The sequence below is a fragment of the Oreochromis niloticus genome, linkage group LG23, assembly GCF_001858045.2.
Source record: "Oreochromis niloticus isolate F11D_XX linkage group LG23, O_niloticus_UMD_NMBU, whole genome shotgun sequence".
In the NCBI taxonomy this organism is placed as follows: Eukaryota; Metazoa; Chordata; class Actinopteri; order Cichliformes; family Cichlidae; genus Oreochromis; species Oreochromis niloticus.
Genome location: NC_031986.2, coordinates 17487367 through 17507893, shown reverse-complemented (window position 1 = coordinate 17507893; position 20527 = coordinate 17487367). Strand labels below are relative to the sequence as shown.

The 20527-nt window shown below is 40.6% G+C and overlaps 2 protein-coding genes across 4 annotated transcripts in view; both read left to right on the top strand.

The window, feature by feature from the left end:
• Positions 1 to 13822, top strand: part of LOC102082844 (striated muscle preferentially expressed protein kinase) — a 29690-nt gene extending 15868 nt beyond the window's left edge. For both annotated transcript variants that reach the window (XM_025903416.1, XM_025903415.1), the window contains exons 21-38: positions 109 to 309; positions 678 to 735; positions 826 to 903; positions 996 to 1168; positions 1326 to 1352; positions 1449 to 1601; positions 1715 to 1757; positions 1871 to 1936; positions 2935 to 5566; positions 5650 to 5817; positions 7990 to 8112; positions 8972 to 9136; positions 9926 to 10631; positions 10865 to 11104; positions 11516 to 11739; positions 11859 to 11934; positions 12100 to 12249; positions 12334 to 13822. In XM_025903416.1, the coding sequence (XP_025759201.1) occupies positions 109 to 309; positions 678 to 735; positions 826 to 903; positions 996 to 1168; positions 1326 to 1352; positions 1449 to 1601; positions 1715 to 1757; positions 1871 to 1936; positions 2935 to 5566; positions 5650 to 5817; positions 7990 to 8112; positions 8972 to 9136; positions 9926 to 10631; positions 10865 to 11104; positions 11516 to 11739; positions 11859 to 11934; positions 12100 to 12249; positions 12334 to 12571 (5521 nt within the window). In that variant the 3' untranslated portion in view covers positions 12572 to 13822. The remainder of the gene's footprint in view (positions 1 to 108; positions 310 to 677; positions 736 to 825; positions 904 to 995; positions 1169 to 1325; positions 1353 to 1448; positions 1602 to 1714; positions 1758 to 1870; positions 1937 to 2934; positions 5567 to 5649; positions 5818 to 7989; positions 8113 to 8971; positions 9137 to 9925; positions 10632 to 10864; positions 11105 to 11515; positions 11740 to 11858; positions 11935 to 12099; positions 12250 to 12333) is intronic.
• Positions 13823 to 15274: 1452 nt separating this feature from the next.
• Positions 15275 to 20527, top strand: part of LOC100699205 (carboxy-terminal domain RNA polymerase II polypeptide A small phosphatase 1) — a 19600-nt gene continuing 14347 nt past the window's right edge. Inside the window, exon 1 of one of the 2 annotated variants that reach the window (XM_019351628.2) lies at positions 15275 to 15513. In XM_019351628.2, the coding sequence (XP_019207173.1) occupies positions 15423 to 15513 (91 nt within the window). In that variant the 5' untranslated portion in view covers positions 15275 to 15422. Of the gene's footprint in view, positions 15514 to 15637; positions 16742 to 20527 lie in introns of those variants that run through there. The other variant, XM_003446548.5, reaches the window with a different exon arrangement.

Sequence of the window (20527 nt, the reverse complement as noted above, 5' to 3'; positions counted from 1 at the left end):
TTACTTCTATCAAAAAGAAATCAGTCTTGAAAACAAAATGGATAAAAAACCAACACGGCTGCCATGTACAAAACCAATAATGTCATCACTTTGTGTTTGTGGGTGCAGGGGGGCCTACTCCTATGTGAAGAGAGTAACTCGCAAGAACGGAAAGACCGAGTTTGCTGCCAAATTCATTTCTGCTCGCAGAAAGAGGAAAGCCTTGGCTCTCAGAGAGATGGATCTTCTGTCTGATCTGGATAACGAGAGGATTCTCTACTTCCATGATGCCTTTGAGAAGAAGAACGTGGTGGTGCTTATCACAGATTTGTATCCTTTCACTAGAACATACAGTGAAATCTTTAATCTACGTTTTACAGAAAAATGGTTTTTTCTCCTGCATCTCCGATTCACATTTTATCTTCTACATTGTCAAACAAAAGTGCACTTAAATGCATCTCAAGTACAAGATGCACAGCATTAATCCTAACGTCCCCCCGTACCCCTGGAGGCATGAATGAAGCAGCCGAGCTTTTTCTCTCTGACTCATCGCTGCTGAGAGGAATTAGCAAGAGATAGAATGTGTGGGAGTTTTGCTCATTTATAATTCATTTCTCATGCACCTACCAGTTGGACTATGCAATCAAGTAGCAGCAGCAGCAGCTTTGTTTTTCTTTTTTCTTAACTCTTGTACAAAGATGTCACGAGGAGTTGCTGGAAAGAATGGCCAAGAAAACAACAGTCATGGAACTGCAGGTTTGTGTGTTTCTGCTGACTGCACTGCACTGCGCTTTCATTATGTAACGCGCCTTTTAGGATTCACTCCTGTTGTGTTTCATGCTACAGATCCGCAGCAGTGTTCAGCAGGTTTTGGAGGGTCTTCGCTATCTCCACCAAAAAAATATAGCTCACCTCGACATGAAGGTATCCATCTGTCCCACCACAAGCACTGTATCAGATTTGTATGAACTTTTATGAGTTCCTAACGTTGTTGTTTTTGTACACATCCCCTCTAGCCAGAAAATATTTTGATGGCAAGTCCAGGGAGTGATCAGATCCGCATTTGCGACTTCGGGAATGCCATTAAATTGGAGACTTCAGAGGAGCACTACTGCAAATACGGCACGCCAGAATATGTCGCTCCAGAGATTGTTAACCAAACTCCAGTTTCCACAGCAACAGACATATGGTCAGCCACCTGTTCTCTGGCATGGAGAAGTCACTAGGCACAGCAGGCACTATATACACACACAGTTATCTGCAAGTCCATCAAATTTCTGTGTTTATCTGTGCTTTTATGTTGCTCTTCAAATTCCAAGTCACGTATCTGTCCTGCTCTCCCACAGGCCTGTTGGTGTCATCACTTACCTCTGGTACGGTTTTTTTTCTTCACAGCATGCATGTATCTCAACCCAATCAGTCAATCTGACATCTTGCTAAATAAAACCCCTGTTCTTTTTTTACTTTAGCCTGACTGGCGTGTCACCTTTTGCGGGCGAGAACGACAAAGCCACAGCTTTAAACATCAGGAACTACAATGTGGCGTTTGAGGAGAGCATGTTTTCTGACCTCTGCAAAGAAGCAAAAGGATTTGTCATCAAGCTTTTGGTGGTGGACAGACTGTAAGCATTTTGATGCCTCTTAGTTTTGTACCATAAAAATACTGTATATGAAGCAACTGTGCTACAGTTCACAGATTAAACATGTCTGAACTGTAACTGTGTTCCAAACCTAGGAGGCCAAGTGCCATCGAGTGCCTTCGTCATCCTTGGTTCAAGGTGAGCTATCACTGGAACATCTACCATCCTGCCCACTGTGTCACTGATTCATGAGATGAATTTATATCTCTGCTAATGTTAATGGTTCCCCCACCTATTGTTTTGTCTTGCAGTCACCAACAAACAAAAGCATCAGCACAGCTATGCTAAAACAAGTTTTGGCTCGAAGGCGATGGCAGGTAACAGACAACAAAACGTTCATTTAACATCTGGAAATCAGGGTGAAATGCATACAGACACCACAGGCTGATTCCTGCTGAGGGATTGAGGCTTGTCTTTGAATAAAACACCTTTTTAAACTAGAGCAATTCATTTTATTATTATTATTATTATTATTATTGAAAGTAGTCCTTCATTTACCATGGTTTTTAAGTGCATTAAAAAAATCTAGATTTCCTTCTGGAAGATTAGGCTCAATTTAATTCATGAAAACATACTACTTATGATTAGATTTGTTTTTGAAACCACTTATAGTCATGGTGAAAAGAAAGTACACTCTGTGACATTTCTAGAGTTTCACATAAAGCATGAAATGCATACTGTGGACTGGTGTGTCTTCTACATGTTTTGCTGTGATATCAGGTTACCCAGTTTGGTGCAATCATTAAATGTCATACAGATGTTCTCTCATCTGACTATAGATACTTTGGTACAAAGAGGAGTTCACAGTTGACTCACTGATAGCAAGGTGCTGAAATCCTGTGGCTGCAAAACAAGCTACAGCAAGATCATTACCCTTGTTTTGGGGTCTTGTGCTTATGTGCCGTGTCTGGTTTTCTCCAAACATGACGCTGTGCTTTATGGCCAAACATCTCCACTTTGGTCTTATCTGTCCAAATGACATTGTTCCAGAAGTCTTGGAGTTTGTTCAGATGCAGCTTTACAAACCTAAACCATGCTGTCATGTTCTTTTGAGAGAGAAGAGGTTTTCTCCTGGCAGCCCTTCCAAAAAAGTGATACTTGTTCACTTTTTTTCTAATTGTACTCTCATTACTTTACCATTTAACATGCAACCTGAGGCTTTTAGAGTCTTGGATGTCGCTCTTCGGTTTGCAGTTAAATAAGTGGTTAAATTATTTGCACTCTCTTTTTATTCACACTTTATACAGAGTTTTGGAAACAGGGGCGTACTTAGATTAGAGACTAATCCCACAAAATCCTCTGCTAACTATTTCAGCGTTCCCTCATCAGCTATAAATCCAAAATGGTGATGCGGTCCATCCCTGAGCTCCTAGATGACTCAAGCAGCCATGTCTCCATTGCTGTGGCCCGGCATTTAAAAGAAGGCTCCCCGCCACCCTCCTCTTCGTCTGATTCAGATGCAGATGTGGATGAGCTTCCCTTTATTCCTATGCCACTGTCCATGGTTTTCTCAGGTTCCAGAGTCTCCCTCAATGAGATCCCAGGGGATGAAGATGTCACGGGACGGCACGGTTTTGTTGCAGATGGGACAAGGAAAAAGGAAAGCATCGGTGCAAATAATAGAGGAAGGGCTACTAAATGCATAAAAGATGAAGACATAACCCCAAATGAGGAGCAAACAGAAAATATTAAACGAGCTCCCTTGAAAAAAGGATCAAGTGTGGAGTCAGACGAATCCCAGACAAAAGCCAGGCGGTCTACAATGAGGAGGGGGAGTTCTGCTGATTCAGCGCTGCTTCTCCACATTGACCCAGAAGAAGAGAGTGCAGAAAAGGATTCAGAAGAAAGAAACAAGAGTTTGAAAAAGGCTGTTTCCATGGAACTACCCAATCGCAGTCCAAGCCCTGGGGCTACAAAGTTAAGCCAGGAGGATTACGCCCTAAAACTGGAACTGATGAGACAACGGCTGCTCAGGGGGGGAAACGTGGATAAAAATATGAGTGGCCTTCGAGGGCCGCTTTTTGAAACACTCGGCATTGAAGATGAGAGGCAAACAGGATCCCTTGATCGGAATTTGAGGAGATCAAGAACTGGGCCATCAACACTCGTCAGAGCGGCTTCCTCCGAGAGTCCAGGAGAAGACACGCCAAAGACCAAAGTTTTTCGCAAAAGTACCTCTTTCACTCAGGGGGATTCTGAGCCCATGCCCCTGCACCGAAGGTTTGGAGCCCCCTTAGAGATACCATCTGCGGGTAGTTCTAGCATAGTAGGGAAGAAGCTCCAGGAGGCAACCTCGATGTCTGCACTAACAGAAGACACAAAAGCGGAGTCTGCCTCAACCACAGCACAGGAAAGACCGGACCAAGAGGAAAAACATATGAGCGAACTTGGTGAGGAAGAAGGGATGAAAGAAAAAAGGACCAAGTCCCAAATAGAAGGGGCAGGCAAAGCAGAATGTGATTATGCATCTCCTTCTGTTATTACTCCTATAATAATAATAGAGGAGGATGATGATGAAGAGGAGAGGAAAGAAAACCAGGTATTACATATTAGCAAGCAGAAAGTGAAAGACAAGGAAATGTCACAGAGTAGTAAAGAAGCATCATTTGCAGGGCAGGCTCAAACATCTGACAAACCCCAATCCAAGGATCCTTCTACTATAGCCAAAACAAAGTCTGCAGATGCATCTTCATCACCGGAACATCCAGCAGTATTTGCCAAAGTAGCAACACCTGAGCGATCTCCAGGTTCTGTCTCTTCTTCATCAAGCCCAGACCTTCCTTCCATCCCTCGCCAGCTTGTTCTCAGAACAGACATCAAAGACATTGACTCAGAGGAGCTCTTTGAAGCGAGGTTTAAAAAGCGAGAATCGTCTTTGACCCGTGGCCTCAAAAAACTCACCAGAAACAAATCAGAGGAGAAATCGCCTGTATTAAGTAGAGAAGCAAATGAAGGGGCTGAAGAGATTTATAGGCCTGCACCAAGAGGGGCGCCTCTAGAAATGGTATCGTCAGGACTAAAGGAGAAATCGAAATCTGTTCAAGATTTAAGAAGAGAGGACCAAGAAACAGGCCTTGGTCTAATTGGAAGGTTTTCATTGCGGGCCAAGAGGTCACCATCCACTGAGAAGAAGGTTCAGAAATCACAAGAAGATAAGCAATCCAATGTGCAGGAAACGGCTAAAAACAAGAGAGTGTCATGGGCTGTTGGTCGCAGTAAGTCTTTGGATACAAAGGAACTGAATGGTGGAGGGACACAGAAGAATGTGGATGACAGGGAGCGAGGAAAAGCTGAGGAGTCGTCTGTATCTGCCATGAGGCGTAAGTTTGAGTCCAAAGTGGCAGGAATCTCTGCCAAACTAAGGACTCAGTCAGAGGAGAGGAACAATAAAGACACCGAGAAGGAGCTGGCTCAAAGGGATTTAAACAAGGTCACAGACTCTCCTGTCCTGGCAATGAAACAGAGGTTTGAGAACAAAGTGGCAGGAATATCCGCAAAAATACGCAGTCAATCTGAAGAGAGAAAAGGAGATTCAGAGGGAAAGCGTACACCCCTGTTTACCCGCCACCGTCACTCTCAGTCTGAGGGCCGCGGACTCAAAGGAATGGGCATCCCTGAGAATCAGCTAGCAAAACAAACTGGCGCCTCAGGGTCTAAGGAATCAGTTGAATCCACTTCTAGCATCCATTCTGAGAGTGAGAGAAGGTCACGGTGGGACAGGTGGGGTTTGACAAGGGGCAAGAAAGACAAAACGCCTTCCCAATCTGATTTGCCCTCAAGCGTCCCCAAAGAAGAGGCAAAAAGCCAACAGTTTGTCCGCTCTGCTTCAGATTTTGCTCCAGTGTTTCACATAAAATTGAAAGACCACGTCCTGCTGGAGGGGGAACCTGTCACTCTTAGCTGCCTTCCAGCTGGTAGCCCACAACCACAAATTACATGGATGAAAGGTGGCTTTACTTCCAGCAGTGATAGAATTATCAAAGTAATGTAAATAGTGCAGATAATTCGTAAATGCTTTTGTGTATTCTAGATCGGAAACCACTGGAGGTGGATGACAGAGTCAACCTAATCTCCCACCCAGATGGAAGACAGCTTCTAATGATCAGAAAGTCCACCTATAAGGACGCCGGGGTTTACGAATGTGTAGCTTCCAACCCCATAGCTACTATTACTACGTCCTGTACTCTTTCCATAGCTTGTAAGTTGCTTGTCTGTTCCATAACCTTCCATAACTATTTAAGTTTTAGCTTAATTTTTGTTTTATAGAATGGAAAAAATACAAATATTTCTCCACCCTTCCCTGCAATTGTCATGAGTGGGGACGTTAGCAATAAAGACTAAAAAAGGTTTTTTGTATCAGTCTGTTAAATATATTGATTAGAAGTTGCAGAAGTTGTAAAGTTGAACATTTTTAGGTAGTGTATGGAGATCTTACTTTTGGAGCAGTGCCTCAAGTGATCATTTTGGGAACTGCAGTTTTCCCGTACACCATTTCCAGCCCCATACTTTGCAGCAGCAACAGAACATGAACTTAGCTCTCTTCACAGAGGAAGAGCTGCTCATTTTCCTGTCAGACGTACAGTAATTTTCATAATGTGATGCATTTTACATTATTGAATTTTAATTGCACTGAGAATGGTATGAATAATAACATAACTAAAATGAACATTATTGCCAATGGATTCATTTTACAGTAGATTAACTTAATGGATTTTTTGGATTTTCTCATAATTATCACCTATTAAAAGTAAATGATACCATATTCCCTGCAGTTTTGTACATGATGATCAAAACCAACTGGGGCAGGGCATACTCTAAACTTCAATCATGCCTTTGCACAAAAGAGGCTATATTAGCAGCAGCTAATATAATATATAATATTTGTAAGCAGCCGTCTGCTTACAAATGCAACAGAAAAAATGAGACTTTTGGGGCTTCGGCGGAAAGCATATTTCTCAGATGTCAGGTGCAGTCGATTGCTTTTGAATGTTTTCCTACAGATTTGGCCGTGTAGTATTACATGCAGTATTACTTGAGACAGCTTATCTCCCTTCCATTGTCTTGCTAGTGGGCCATCGTAATAGGAAATGTTTTGTGAAAATAGAGCACCAAATTATCATGTCATGTTTGGTTTCATTTAATTGTAACTCAAACATTAAATTGAATTGTTTTATATTTTCATATAAGTCAGTGATCAGATCTATAACATAAATCTAATATAAACTAAACAACAGCCATGATGAAGATTAAACGTGGCAGAGGAAATCTGCAGTTTGTAGAAAAAGAAAGTAACAATAATCGAACATGAAAACATTTTAGCATTGAATATCAAACACAAGGGGCAGTAAAGTGCAATAAAAAAAAAAAAAAAAAAAAAACACCCACCCCTGAGCGATGATTAATAATGGAACAGCAATAACACCAAAGATTAGCACTGTTAGCACTAGGTAGCACCTTTTACCAAGGTTTGAACACAACTGAAAGTTGCTCACATATATTTATTCAGACAAATAAGACTAAGCTCACAAACTTGTAAAACCACAAACAACTAAAAGAGCCTACTGGGATCAGACCTGTGAAATCATGTATCTTGCTATATGGAATTAAAATGATCACCAACAATGCCTTCCTAAGAGTGTAATTTTTAAGAGTAGCTGTGCTAGTTAAAAATATTTTTTCCCCACATTCAGCAAGTGATGATAGTCCTACAGTCTGGCCAAAAAAAGGCTTCTGTAGAGACAATGAGACATACTCCAAAATCCAAGTCCACTGGAAGTCATGCAATATGCCTTTAGCTGGCTAAAACCATCGATTTTTCAATATCACGTTAGGATTTTAGCATTCTATGTATATTTAGCTATTAAAAGCTAATGGTAGCTATTTATTTGCAAGCTACTATAGTTAAGGAACAAAACAATAACAATTTAGGTACTAAAATGATATATCTATAGAAATATGGTAGCTTAAAACTGATATTTGGTAAGTAAGTAAGAATATTTACTGTAAAGGCCCCAGAATATTATTCTTGCTTAAGCCTCCCATGTAGTTTCAACATTGCCCACTTTGAGTGCTTGAAAGGCTCATTTCTTTGGTTAGTTCAGTTCATCTCAGGTCATTAGTCTGTTGGTACTGCCTGCTGATATACGATTTGTAAGACTGATACCGATATTTGGTGATTTAAAAATACAGTGTATTGGTTACTATTTTTTTTTCTTTTAAACACAAATAGATTTTGCTGCGATTTCTTATGTGTAGGTATTTGTGAATCCTTACTAAGATAATTGGCAGTCCTTACAGTGTATACTTACATTACTTGTTGTTTTTCTCTTTCCTTAAATTCCAACTCTTTTTTTATCTTCATCCAATGAAGGTGTCCCCAAACGACCAGGGACTCCTGAAGTTCCTCAGACTTATAACAACACAGCCCTGGTGCTGTGGAAGCCATCTGAGACAAAATCTCCATGCAGCTACATTCTGGAAAGAAAAACAGAGGGTGAGTTATTATTCTATAGGTTTCTCTCCTTAAAAATACTTCTGATTAGAGGAGATCATTGTTCACTTTTAGGCTCTTTGATTTTGTAGTTGTTTAAAAAATAAATTCCCATTGTGTACTGTGTCATTATGGCCTTTCACATCAGGATAAAATAATTTAACTCTACTTTTTAAGTTCATAAGAGGTAACTTTTGTAAGGTTTTTAGTCCAGTGAGGAGAATTCTCCAGAGAAGATAGTTTCCAAATCTACAGACACCATTTAGATGGAGAAAGTGACTCAGTCCACGAGGGAATAGTGAGCGTACCAGAGCTGCTGTCAGAATTTTTTTTCATTATGGCCAATGAATCATCATTTGGCAGATGAAGAAGAGAGTAGATTCTGAATTTTTAACTGATCATTGATCAAAAAAAGAAAGTAATCTTTGGCAGGCAGAATTAATGTACGTTCTCACAAAACACTGTGCCGCTACCTAATTTACATTTTAATTCAGGTCTGATTCACCGTGCTTGTACAGAAAATGAGATGTAATGACAGATTATTTTTCAGGAGGCAAACTGAAGACAGGCTTCTTAGTCACAAAATCACTACTTTATGTGTTGATCAATGCTGCCATCTGGTGTTATATTAAGTAAACTACTTCTTTTTTCTTTGGTTGTTTTTCCGTTTAAAGAGGACAAAATAGAAAAATGGGAATTCATGTATTCACCTGTGTTTTCTAATAATAAACCAAGCATTTTTATACCTAGAATCATTCGTACAATATGTAAAATTAAATAAATACCAATCAAAATTCAGTATTTAGTTTCATATCACCTCACAGCAACATCTTATACTCTTTATTTCCTTTCCGTCCTGCAGGTGATTCGAACTGGTTAACTGTAGCCACTGGAATTGCCGACTGCTACTACAATGTCACAGACCTGCCACCAGGTGGCACCTTCAAGTTCCGCGTGGCCTGTGTGAACAAGGCCGGACAGGGGCCATACAGCAACTGTTGTAGCCCAGTTAGCTTGGCGCCCACAGGTATAATACTGCCTGTCAAAGAGTGAACATACATGGACAAAAAGCTGCACAGAGCTAGAAAAACAAAACTGTTCTAAAAGCATCACACCAAAGCACAAGCTATGGATTAAATCCCATCATGTGTCACAATATTAGCAAGGTCTTACAAGTGAACTGCATTCTCTCCAATAGCCAGCAGAGGGAACCCCCTTCTCTTTTTAATGACCATATTAATGACCATACTTGATGTATGACTCTTTGTTAAGGGGTTAATGGACTTAATTGCCACGTAGCTGTCCCTGAGTCTGTTTGTGCTGGAGGTTTCTTCCTGTTAAAAGGGAGTTTTTCCTTCCCACCATCACCAAGTACTTGCTCAAAGGTAGTTGTCTGATTTTGGGGGGTTCTTTTGGGGGGTCTTTACCTTGATTTTAGACCTGGTAAGTCTGTCATTGAAAAGATGCTACCCTAGGATCAATATCCGATGCTTTTTAGTCAGATCCAGTCTTTTCTATAATATCTGGTTTAAAACCAAGCAACACTTTGAGAGTCAAAATGCTAACTTGTGGCAGCTCCTTCCATTTATTACATACAGTCTATAAAAAAATCATGAAAATCCTGCATTTTCATTAACTGATAGTGCTACAGCATAGTATGAAAAGCATCCAGACCACATACATTGTCTCAAACCAAACACAAACAAATGTAAGAAAGCTATGCAACAAACAACATGTTTAAAAACTGTAGTTTGGTAAAAGCAGCTAATATACTGAGTAAATAATTGATGTATTTAACCTCCAACTATTTTCACAGTTGGAGGAGCTTCACCTACCGTTGCTGTTGTCAAGACAGCCCCAACCCCACCTACGCCCGTGATTACCTCCTCAGTGACATTCCCTTCACACAAACCAGTCCAGAATAGCGTTCCCAGATCAATGGTCTCCACCATCACCTCCACTTCCTCTACTCCAAAACATGAAGCCCTCACTGATGCATCCTCTCTTCAATCTGCATCTCCATTATCTAAAATTGTGGTGACGCCTACCCCTCTAACCTCCTTGCCTCCTGGCCCTTCAGCAAACCCTCCATTGCCATCTGCAGGTGCAACAGTGGATGACACACAAAAAATAAGCCCCAGTCTCCCTTCATCAACCACCTCCAAAGCAACCTCTCCCTTTGTCCTCCCCAAACCTCAGAGTCCAGTAAATGTGGTGACTCCTATGACACAGACTGCAGCTGTATCACCCCCACCTTCGCTCGTAACCCTGCCTTCAACCCCCACAAAACCAATCGTGGCTTCAGTACCCACATATGTCCCCATGATCACTGCTACTGCTCGTGTGGCCCCGGCTCCAGTGTCCTTTACCCCACAAGTACTACAGACCTCCAGCTTGAGTCCCATCGGTGATGGAGCCAGTACCCCCGCCCGAGGCACCCCATCGGGACACGCTACACCCTCTACTGCTCTACGACAGGGAGTTCCACAGAAACCGTACACTTTCCTAGATGAGAAAGCGAGGTGAGATAGATATTGTCCTTTTGGGGAAAAAAGACTTAAATCTTGCAAAAAAAACATCAGAGTTAGAATAACAAGAAATTCAGAAGCTGGTGAACCAAAGGGATGTTGAGACTACTGTTAAATTTATATTTGTTTGATGTTACTCTGAAAGTTACAGCTTGAAAAAAAAATATATGCACATGGTCAAGCTTTTATTTGCGTTGTGCAAAGTAATCAGGACTTATTATTGGCAGGGGTCGGTTTGGAGTCGTCCGAGAGTGCAGAGAGAATGCAACGGGTAAAATCTACATGGCAAAGATCATTCCCTACATTCAAGAGAACAAGAAGGAGATCCTGAAGGAGTACGAAATCCTGAAATCTCTTCACAATGAAAAAGTCATGGGTCTCCACGAAGCCTACATCACACCACGCTACCTGGTGCTGGTGGCAGAGTACTGCACTGGCAAAGAGCTGCTATACAGCCTTATAGACAGGTAGGATGGTGCATATGTTGACTCACACTGACACACAAACTCAGACAGACCTGCATAGCAGGAGTCTGAAAAGAAGATTCTTACTTGGAGTCATTAAGGTTGAAAAGGAGGTTGTTATTTGATTCTGCTTTAAGTTGTATGGCTGTATTCGGGGGCAGCAGAGATAAGCTAGGAGTGGAGTGGGTTGCAAAGTGGCTTGAAGATATAAAATAAATATGCCCTAAATGAGAGTGGTTGCATAAAAGCATATCAGCTGAGCTCTCAGGTGATGTAGGTTGGCAATGAATCAGTCTTTCATCAATCTCTCAACACTTTAAATTTAAATTAGCATTAATTTATTCAGGATATACTGCTCGAACTCTCCCTTCCTGATCCTATAATCACATGAGAACCTCTTTCACTGACAAAAAGGTTTCGTTACTCTGAAGACGATGTGGTGGGTTACCTGGTCCAGATTCTCCAGGGGGTCGAGTACCTCCACAACCATCGCATCCTCCACCTGGACCTTAAGCCTGACAACATCATGGTGACCAACCTCAACGCCATCAAGATTGTGGACTTTGGGAGCGCGCAGACCTTCAACCCCCTCAGCCTCAAGCAGCAGGAATCAGGACCAGGAACGCTGGAGTACATGGGTAAGGATTAAGAGATGCAGGCTCTACATGCTTAATATTTTCGATGGAAGGATTTTTCTATTAAAGCTGAAAATCTTTTGCTTTTCTAAATTTTCATCCTGTGATAAATGTGATCCAAGCTCCTGAGATGGTGAAAGGCGAAGTGGTTGGTCCTCCTGCAGATATTTGGACTGTTGGCATTGTCACCTACATTATGTAAGTTTGGCTTTAAGGGTAAAGGTAATTAGTGGCACGAAGTAAAAACAAGAGTGAATAGGATGAATTGTATTTGAATTCAGTCAAACCAATACGATGTTTTGCATATTTACATTTTGGAATAAGCAACCTGTCTGTTTATTTTTTCCGTGTCTCTTCAACCAGGCTTAGTGGTCACCTCCCCTTTGAAGATAAGAACCCTCAACATGTTGAATCCAAAATCCTGATGGCCACCTTTGACCCAACGAAACTGTACCCAAATGTGTCTCAAAGTGCCTCTGCATTTCTCAAGAAGATGTTGAGCAGTTACCCATGGTGATTATCATTTTAAAAAAGTTGATTAAAAGTTGTTTTTTTTTAACAAGAACAATATCAAATGCTACCTGATATGTTTTTTAGGGCCCGCCTGACTACAAAAGATTGCTTCACGCATGCCTGGCTGCAGGACTCCTACCTGATGAAGCTCAGGAGACAGACTCTCACCTTCGCCTCCACCCGACTTAAAGAGTTCCTGGTGGAACAACAAAGCCGTCGCACAGAGGAAGCCACCAAGCACAAAGTGCTGTTGCGGACCTACCAGAGCTCCCCTCAGTCCCCGGCATCTGGGACTTCTCCGCATGTTCCCAGCCCAAAGTGAGGTGACAGTAAGGAAGCCACACTGAAATAAAAAATCGGAGCTCGTTGCATCTTAATACATCCTCCGTGAACCACCGCTGTAACCGAGGCAGACAGCCTCGATTCAACAACAGAGGGATTCTTACGTCAAAGACAATCCCAGTGAAGGAGAAGCCGACCGCTGTGATGTGAATCCACGACGTGCAAACTGTTAATTCACAGGAAGGACACGGGATTTCTTTTCTTTGATTGCACTGTTTCTCAGTCACATTGTGGTTTCCGAAATTGCACATCGATATTCAGTTTAGCCTCGGTCTCCACTCTGCACGATCAGCCTGGAACATGTGTACCATGAATACTTTTACCTTGTTTATGCCACTAAGTTTAGTAGTAGTAAACAACTCATGTGAATGTACCATGATTTAAGCTGCTATCTTATGTATTTTTTGCATTTAGCCACACATTTTAAAACCCAACCAAAAAGATGTTTTGGGTTTGGTTTTCTTTCTTTCTTTTTTTTTGTCATTTGGAAATTGTTTACTTTTTTCCATGTTAATTTATTTGCATGTGCGTATGTGTGAGTGTGCGCGCGCCTGTGTGAGTGTGTGCATGAGCATTTTTGACTCACTTTTTTTGAAACTAGCATCATGGCAACAAAAAAAAAGGAAAAACTAAAAATAAGGGGTGTCTTTGTGGTTTGTGTCATATAGTAAACATGAATTGATTTAGGGTGAGTTAGGAATATCTAGTAAAATTTCTTGTTCTGTGGTTAAAACTTAACTTTTAACTGTAATACAGCGATGAAAAAAGGTCCTTAATGTAGATAACATTTTATTCTGAAAAGTCACACACTGATAAATTACTGTGGTTTCAGTATTATCCAACGGCTGATCAGGTTACCTCATTCCTAATCAGCCTGTCACCAGTGCCTAAATCTGATCGACATCCAAAATGTTTAACTTGTATATGTGTCTCCACTGGTTCTAATCCACGTTTGATCAAAGTAAATATTTGATCACAATATCTGGACTTTATAGCCAAACGCACATGCATAGAGATTCTTACATGCAGAGGTTTATATATGCATACATACACACAGTACATGCCGTCCTTGTAATAATAGACCGTCTTGTGTATTGCTCTATCACAGTGTTCCTTTTTTGTATGAATTTGGATGGTTGAAGATTTGTAAATGTACCAATTTGCGGTGTTTATATGTGGAAAAAGTTGAAAATGTTTTTATGAGATGGTATGTAATAAACTATTGATACAATTGGGAATATTAACTTTTTTCTTGTATGAGTAGGATGCTGTTTTAGGTTCACACTTACACTTTGTTTTTTTTGTTTTTTTAATTTATACAGATAATGGGCCTGTAAAACTATGCAAACGATTCACCTCTTGTTGATGATCCCCTGGGGAGTGCAGTCGAGCACAGCAAATATGACTGAACCCATGAGTTCAAACTTTTAAGTGTTCATTTCCTTAACGTGTTTTCCTGCAATTGAAAGAACAATGCCAGTTTTACATGGGTGGCAAGAAAAAAGGAAGTGTTAGTGGCTATTTTATTATGCCATAATTGGGGAAAAAAAAAAAAAAAAAAAAAAAGACAACATATGCATTCCTAAAATGATTTTTTTTTTTTATGCTAACAGAAAAGTATCAGTCTGCAGAGCTACATAGTTTTTATGTCATTTTTAAAATACAATATTAGGGATATTTCCCTGCAAGATTAAAAATGCACAAAATATGTATTGAAATACAAACATAACACTTTAAACTAATTTAACTAGATTAACAGTAAGAACTTTTATTTTATGTGGGTCTTGAAATACAATGGGTTTTGACATCCCTTGCCCAAGTAAGTGTTTTAAAGGTAGAGTGTGTAAAATCTCACCACTAGATGTCAGTAGACTGCAGTTTGAAGTCAACTGAATTCTGTTTTCTTTCCCCTACCAATTCACATACATAATCCAAGCTGTGGTGGTCACTGTAGGACAAATGTGTTTTAGTCGGCCGAGAGAGATCAGACAACGTTAAATCCAGACGGTACCCCAGAACAGCCATGGGTGGCTGGTGTGTTTCTACTGTTTGTGTAAAAAAAAGAAAATTCTGTACACACTATATTTTAACATATTTGAATAACATCAACACTTAGTAATAAAGATAATAAAAAATATATGTCAATTAAATATTTTGCAGTATGTTATGTTTTTATCTCCAAGTCACCTCAGAAACCCTAGCTCAGGGGTGTCCAACTCCAGGCTTCAAGGGCCGGTGTCCTGCAGGCTTTAGATGTGTCCTTGATCCATCACAGCTGGTTTAAATGGCTAAATTACTTCCCCAACATGCCTTGAAGTTCTCCCGAGGCCTGGTAATGAACTAATCATTTGATTCAGGTGTGTTGACCCCGGGTGGCTATCTAAAACCTGTAGGACACTGGCCCTTGAGGCCTGGATTTGGATGCCCCACTCATCTAGCAAAGTGACTAATGCCAAATTCACTCTGGAGTTTCTTTCTGTCAGCCGGCTGTTTAGCATAGCTGTTAAGTGCACCTGAACTACAATCAGTTGATTTCAGTTCGTGTGTGAGAGGAGGGAAATGCTTGAGTGGTCTATAACTTTTTAGGAGTGGAGCTATGAATCTTACTTTTATTTCTATTGCACAAAAGGACAAGAGCAAAAGTGGCAAGTAATTATATAAGGTAAGGTAAGAAAATAAACAAGTAATATATCCTCCTGAGAACCAGCCTATTCGTTTATGTCCTCTGTAATGGACATTTGTTTTTGGTCTCTATGTTCTGACTTATTTGAGCTACCCTACTTAGTCCCGATGTACTAAATAGGACATCCTGGGCTTACCATTGATATCTCATGTGTTTAGGTGGCCTCTATTACCTTCAAAGAGGGAGGGAATCACAAAAAAAGTTCAATGGGAAGATTCTTTTCCTCGGTTCTCAGGAAGGTATAACATGTTACTTTGAGTAATACCCTAACACTGTTTATGAGTACAATATTCTTTTATTTCTTTTTACTAAACTCAAAATATGATTGATTATTACTTTAAGTTTATTTCTACTGGTGAAAAAAGAAGAGGGGAATAAAAAAATAATTTCTCAAAATGTAAATTGGTCAAACAGAATAGTTTTATTAATTTAATTTTGCAAGACCAAACTGTACATATGTAGTCAAACGTACTTCTCTTCGCGGAATCGGAGAAAACGGAGACGACACTTGCGCGACACTCCCTGTCTATAGGCAGTTTCAAGGGGACCCAAATTGGGCGTTTCTTCTGTTGTTGCTACTTCCAAAAAGGAGAGAAAAAAAAAAGAGTGAGGGGAAAAAAAACAGAAGGGGGGGAAAAAAGTTTTGCTCTTGATTGTGCAAGTTCTTTACAAACAGCGGTCATTACACGACGAAGCTACACCCACACAGCATACACGCAAATCTGCCGGCGGCTAGTGCGGCATTTAAGGTGTTACAAAGTATCTGAAGACACTTTGGTAAAAGTTTGAGTCAACTCTGCAGGCTTTAAAAAAAAATATTAAAAGATTAAATATTTAATTGTTATAGCCGAATTATAAAGTGCTTTGTAGGCGACATGTTTAAGGTCGTTAGCCGTGCAAAGGGAGCAGGGGCAGTGTCTAATAATAGTGTTTGTCTAAAGTCCGCAGTAGCTAGCTGCTAGCTTAGCTAACTTCTGAGTAACTTTGTTTCGGGCCACTGTAAGGGACCGTCGTCAAAGGGACAGAGGCCGGCAAGGGGAGCGCTGCACAGAGCCGTGCCCTTACTGCGCCACTTTAAGTGAAATGGGAAGCCTTGAAACCTCCATGTTTGTATCTTGAAATTGCGAGCGGAGTTGAGCACCATATTGAATCAAAGTTGCCAACTCCTAGACAAACCTCTTAAAACTTCCACACGTCAAACTTTAGCGCGTATCCGAGCGGACACACGGATCCGAAGAGTAATGGGCGCGCTGTAGGTGACTTGTTGCGATGTTTCCCGGGGCGTTTCAGCGTTGTTTTCGCTCACGTTAAGTTGGGTTAATGCAGCACCGAGTCGGCGGACTATCTCTATCTTTAAAGTGTGAAGTTGGCACTCTGGACCAGACCTGGATGTGATGGACAATCCGTCCTCTGTAATCACTCAAGTGAGCCGGGATGAAGAGGGAAATAAAGCCGCGGGAGAGAGGGGTAAGTGGCTTTATTTATTTATTTTTAGAGATATATATTTTTTTTAATAGCCCTGTGCAGTCAGGGGGGAAAAAAGGGAAAAAAAAAAAAGTTTTGCAACTCCTGAACTCGGAGCCTACGCAGTAAGCTGCTTACGAGCAGCAGCACAGATAAAGCCAGTGTTAGGAAAGTGGACAGAAAACAAGTTAGAGCAATGAAGACCGCGCTGTTGTGTGTACATTACTTTTCATCAGAGGCCAAAGGGCCGCAGCCATAAAGGAAATGACGTACAGCTGGTTGATTGAGACATCTGTAATAGTAGTCGGATTAAAAGCCTTTCCAGGTCCACCTTAAATCCCGGTTTCCTTGGAGTGATATCATGTCAGATAAATAACTTTTTCCTTTTTTTTTTTTCTTTTTTTTCTTTGGCAACACCACAAACGGCCGCTTTCTGCAGCTTTACCAGTTCGGTATCACTCACATGAAAGAGTGCCTCTGCCGCGCGCGCGCGCGCGCGCACACACACACACACACACACACACACACACACACACACACACACACACACACACACACACACACACACACAGGTCACCGCTGTAAACTCAAGCTTAGTAAATAATCAGGTGACCTGTCAGTCATCAGCCAAACAATGCTGAGTGGAAGCTAAGAGTTTACTCAAACAAGATGCGGACGGACAGACGCGCACAGAGGCAGTAGTGCCTATTTTGGCTTTAAAAGTGGAAGATCACATCTTGTAGTCTGGTGTGTTACACAACCTTTTCCCTCCATACTCGGTGTTTACTCGATGTGAAGCACGGCTGCTATATGAGACAGCGTGTTTGCTCTAATCTACCTAAAGAGATTCCCACAAAACATCTATAGTTTGCAAAGCCCCATCAAATCATACTGAAACTTTTAGTTTCTCTTTCATTGTAAGATCAGGTTTATGCAGTCTTTGCACTTGTTTTTTCTTTTCTGGTGCTCGCTGAATTAAGGTATATCATTTCACTGGTCTTAGCACAGCAGCGACTGAAAATATGGGCTGAGTGATTGTAAAGATCCTCCATCAGCCTTCTGTCTTACAGTAAGTCAGCGTTTCTCAACTTTGTGGAGTCAGGTCTGCCCCAGATGTTAATCAGTATGCTGACGGAGTAAATGGAGTTCAGTAAGACTCGTATACAGAAGCATCTTTTTAAAACATTACATGCTAACCAGTGCATTGGGTATTTATTGCCAAAAAATAGGATCAGAAGTCAAGAGCTGGTGGTAATACGACTATTACTATAACCAGCACAATGTGATAGCTCCATGTTGGTGTTGTTCCTACATCATAATAGGAACTTCGGTCCAGGATCAACATTGCAGCTGACTAGTGATATTCTCCAAGCAGTTCAGTTAGCATTAACCAGGATGTTGGCTAATGTTCTTTAAACCACAGGTGTCAAACATAAGGGCCGCAGCCCAGAATTGCCCCAACAAAGACTCCAGTCTGACCCACTGGACAAGGTTTAGAAAATTTGGAGGACATAAATTTTAGACTTGGCTTACTATTGATAAAGACCTTCACATCACACCAATATCAAATAATGGAAAACTCCTGTTTGGGTTTTTTTTTTTTTTTTTTTTTTTTCAAAAACAAAATAAAATCTATTGTGGAAATGATTTCATATTTTTTAACACTGAGATGAAATTTTGAAATGACACCTTTGTTTTTGTTTTTTTTTTGTTTTTTTTCTCTCTCCCTCTTATTAAAATATATATGCAGTTAAACTTTATGCTGACAGAAAAGATTTTAGTGGTCTGACCCACATAAGATCTAAGTATTTTGTACATGGGAACATCAAACTCATTTTACTTAATGTGCTATTTCAAACTGTCTCCAGCAAACCGGGGACTTTTACAGTTAAACAGATGCACTAAATCCAAACAAGGTCTGACATTAGGGTCAGAAATGAAACAGGATAAAAGTACAATTCGAGTTGGTGCTTTAAAAAAAAAAAGGAGAGAAAAAAAGGGAACCATAACACACATGATTAAAATTCAATAGGTGATGATAGAAGTACAATTAAAGACTGCAGCTGGTGACGGTCGTTGTGCCAGTTCTCCTGCTGCGGCCTGTAGGCGTGGAGGCCCTCCAGCTCACCGCTAACCTACAAGCAGAAGAGCTGCTTTCACCAGTTGCAGTTCAGGATGGTGGAACTGGGTCTGAAGTTTTTGACTGATCACATGTAACACTGTCCTCTCAGGCGTCTAAAATAAAGAATGCTTGGAGTGTAGCTGCTCAGGTGTAGCAGTGGCCCACCTGAGTAAAGTATGGCAGAGAGATGGACTTGAGAGTGTTTAGAGAAACTAGTGTCACCATCTGCGTGACAAATACATGAAGTAGAAGAGAAATAATGGGTGGATGTTCTTTCACTTTTCTCTCCATTGATCTACAAATAAGCTAGCAAAGTACAGTTTTCTACTCCGCCAGTTTAATAATGACATCTAATTATGACAGTATTGCTTCTATGAATAGTTCTCAGAAGGCAATCGCTTTTGTTTGTTTGTTTTTCCCTTAATTGTAAGTCAACTGGGAAGCCAAAACGACAACGATAAAGCAAACTGCAGGGTTTGGCTTCTTTCATCCATCCTCTGGCTTTAATATCGTGTTTTTTAACTTGAAGTTTACATTGTTTAGTCTGCCTCTGTGAACCCACAGAGCCGTTTTAATTTGTCTCTCTTTTTATTGGAGACTTTTATAGTCGCATCAAAGTGCGGCAGCTGTTTCAAAGGCTTTTGCACTTTCTTCTGCATTGAGACGAATCCCTGTAAATAGCTTGTTATCACTCAAGGCTAATTTGAGATGTATTGTCAGCTCAGTGAATTCCATTATCAAGCACACGGGTCACGCCCTCGTGCCTTATCAAAACTGTAATGTTAAAGATATTTGGAGGGAGTAAGCCAATCAGGAAAGCCTGGTCACTCACTGCTCAATGTACATTGTCTGACTAAAGTCCGTTTTTAGCTAAACGGTCAATAACAGGGGTGGAAGTGTCGGTTGCAGGAAGTCTTTGAAACGCCAGGCTTAAAATAGATTCAGATAAAGATCAGATAAGGTGGAGCATCTTATCGTGAGTCTGTGGACTGAGGATTAATTCACAGAAAGTCATGTCATGATGGGAGCTATTTTATTTTTGGTAGGGTGTGGCACACGGTGTAACATGTTCAGTGGCCTAATTCAGAGTGCTAAGTCTAATCTTACATTTTTCACAGTCTGATAAGCTGGAACTCAGTTTTGTTTTAGTTTTACTTACCTCAGCAGTGTGACGGCAAACGGATGAGCCATGATTACCTGATGTTTGGAGATGATAGGCTGGTAAAGCAATAATTAGAGTAAATTCTGCTTGTTGCATTCCTCATAACTTGTTTATTAGATTGTTTTCTGCATTAATAAAGTCTTTATATTAGAAGTAGCTTTGAATGTGTTTTAGCCCCAAGCTAATGTTTAATGCTGTTTTTTGCAGTGCGGTACTCAGACGGTTCTTTTGTGTTTGAAGTTGCGTTGTTAACACTGTGCTGAAAACCACAACTTAAACACTGAAAAATAAGATGCCTTTAAAATGAAACTTCTGACAGTGTCGGCTGTTCAGTTAGAAGCGAGTTAATAAAACTTGTGTTAATCAACCCAATATCACACCGTTATGTTGTAATGGTAAAAGAGTCTGACTGGATACTAATATTTTACGATTTGAAACTCTGATATCAACCAACATTTTTTTTTTTTTTTTTTTTTTTTCTCTTCGAGGCATAAGGGACATAGAC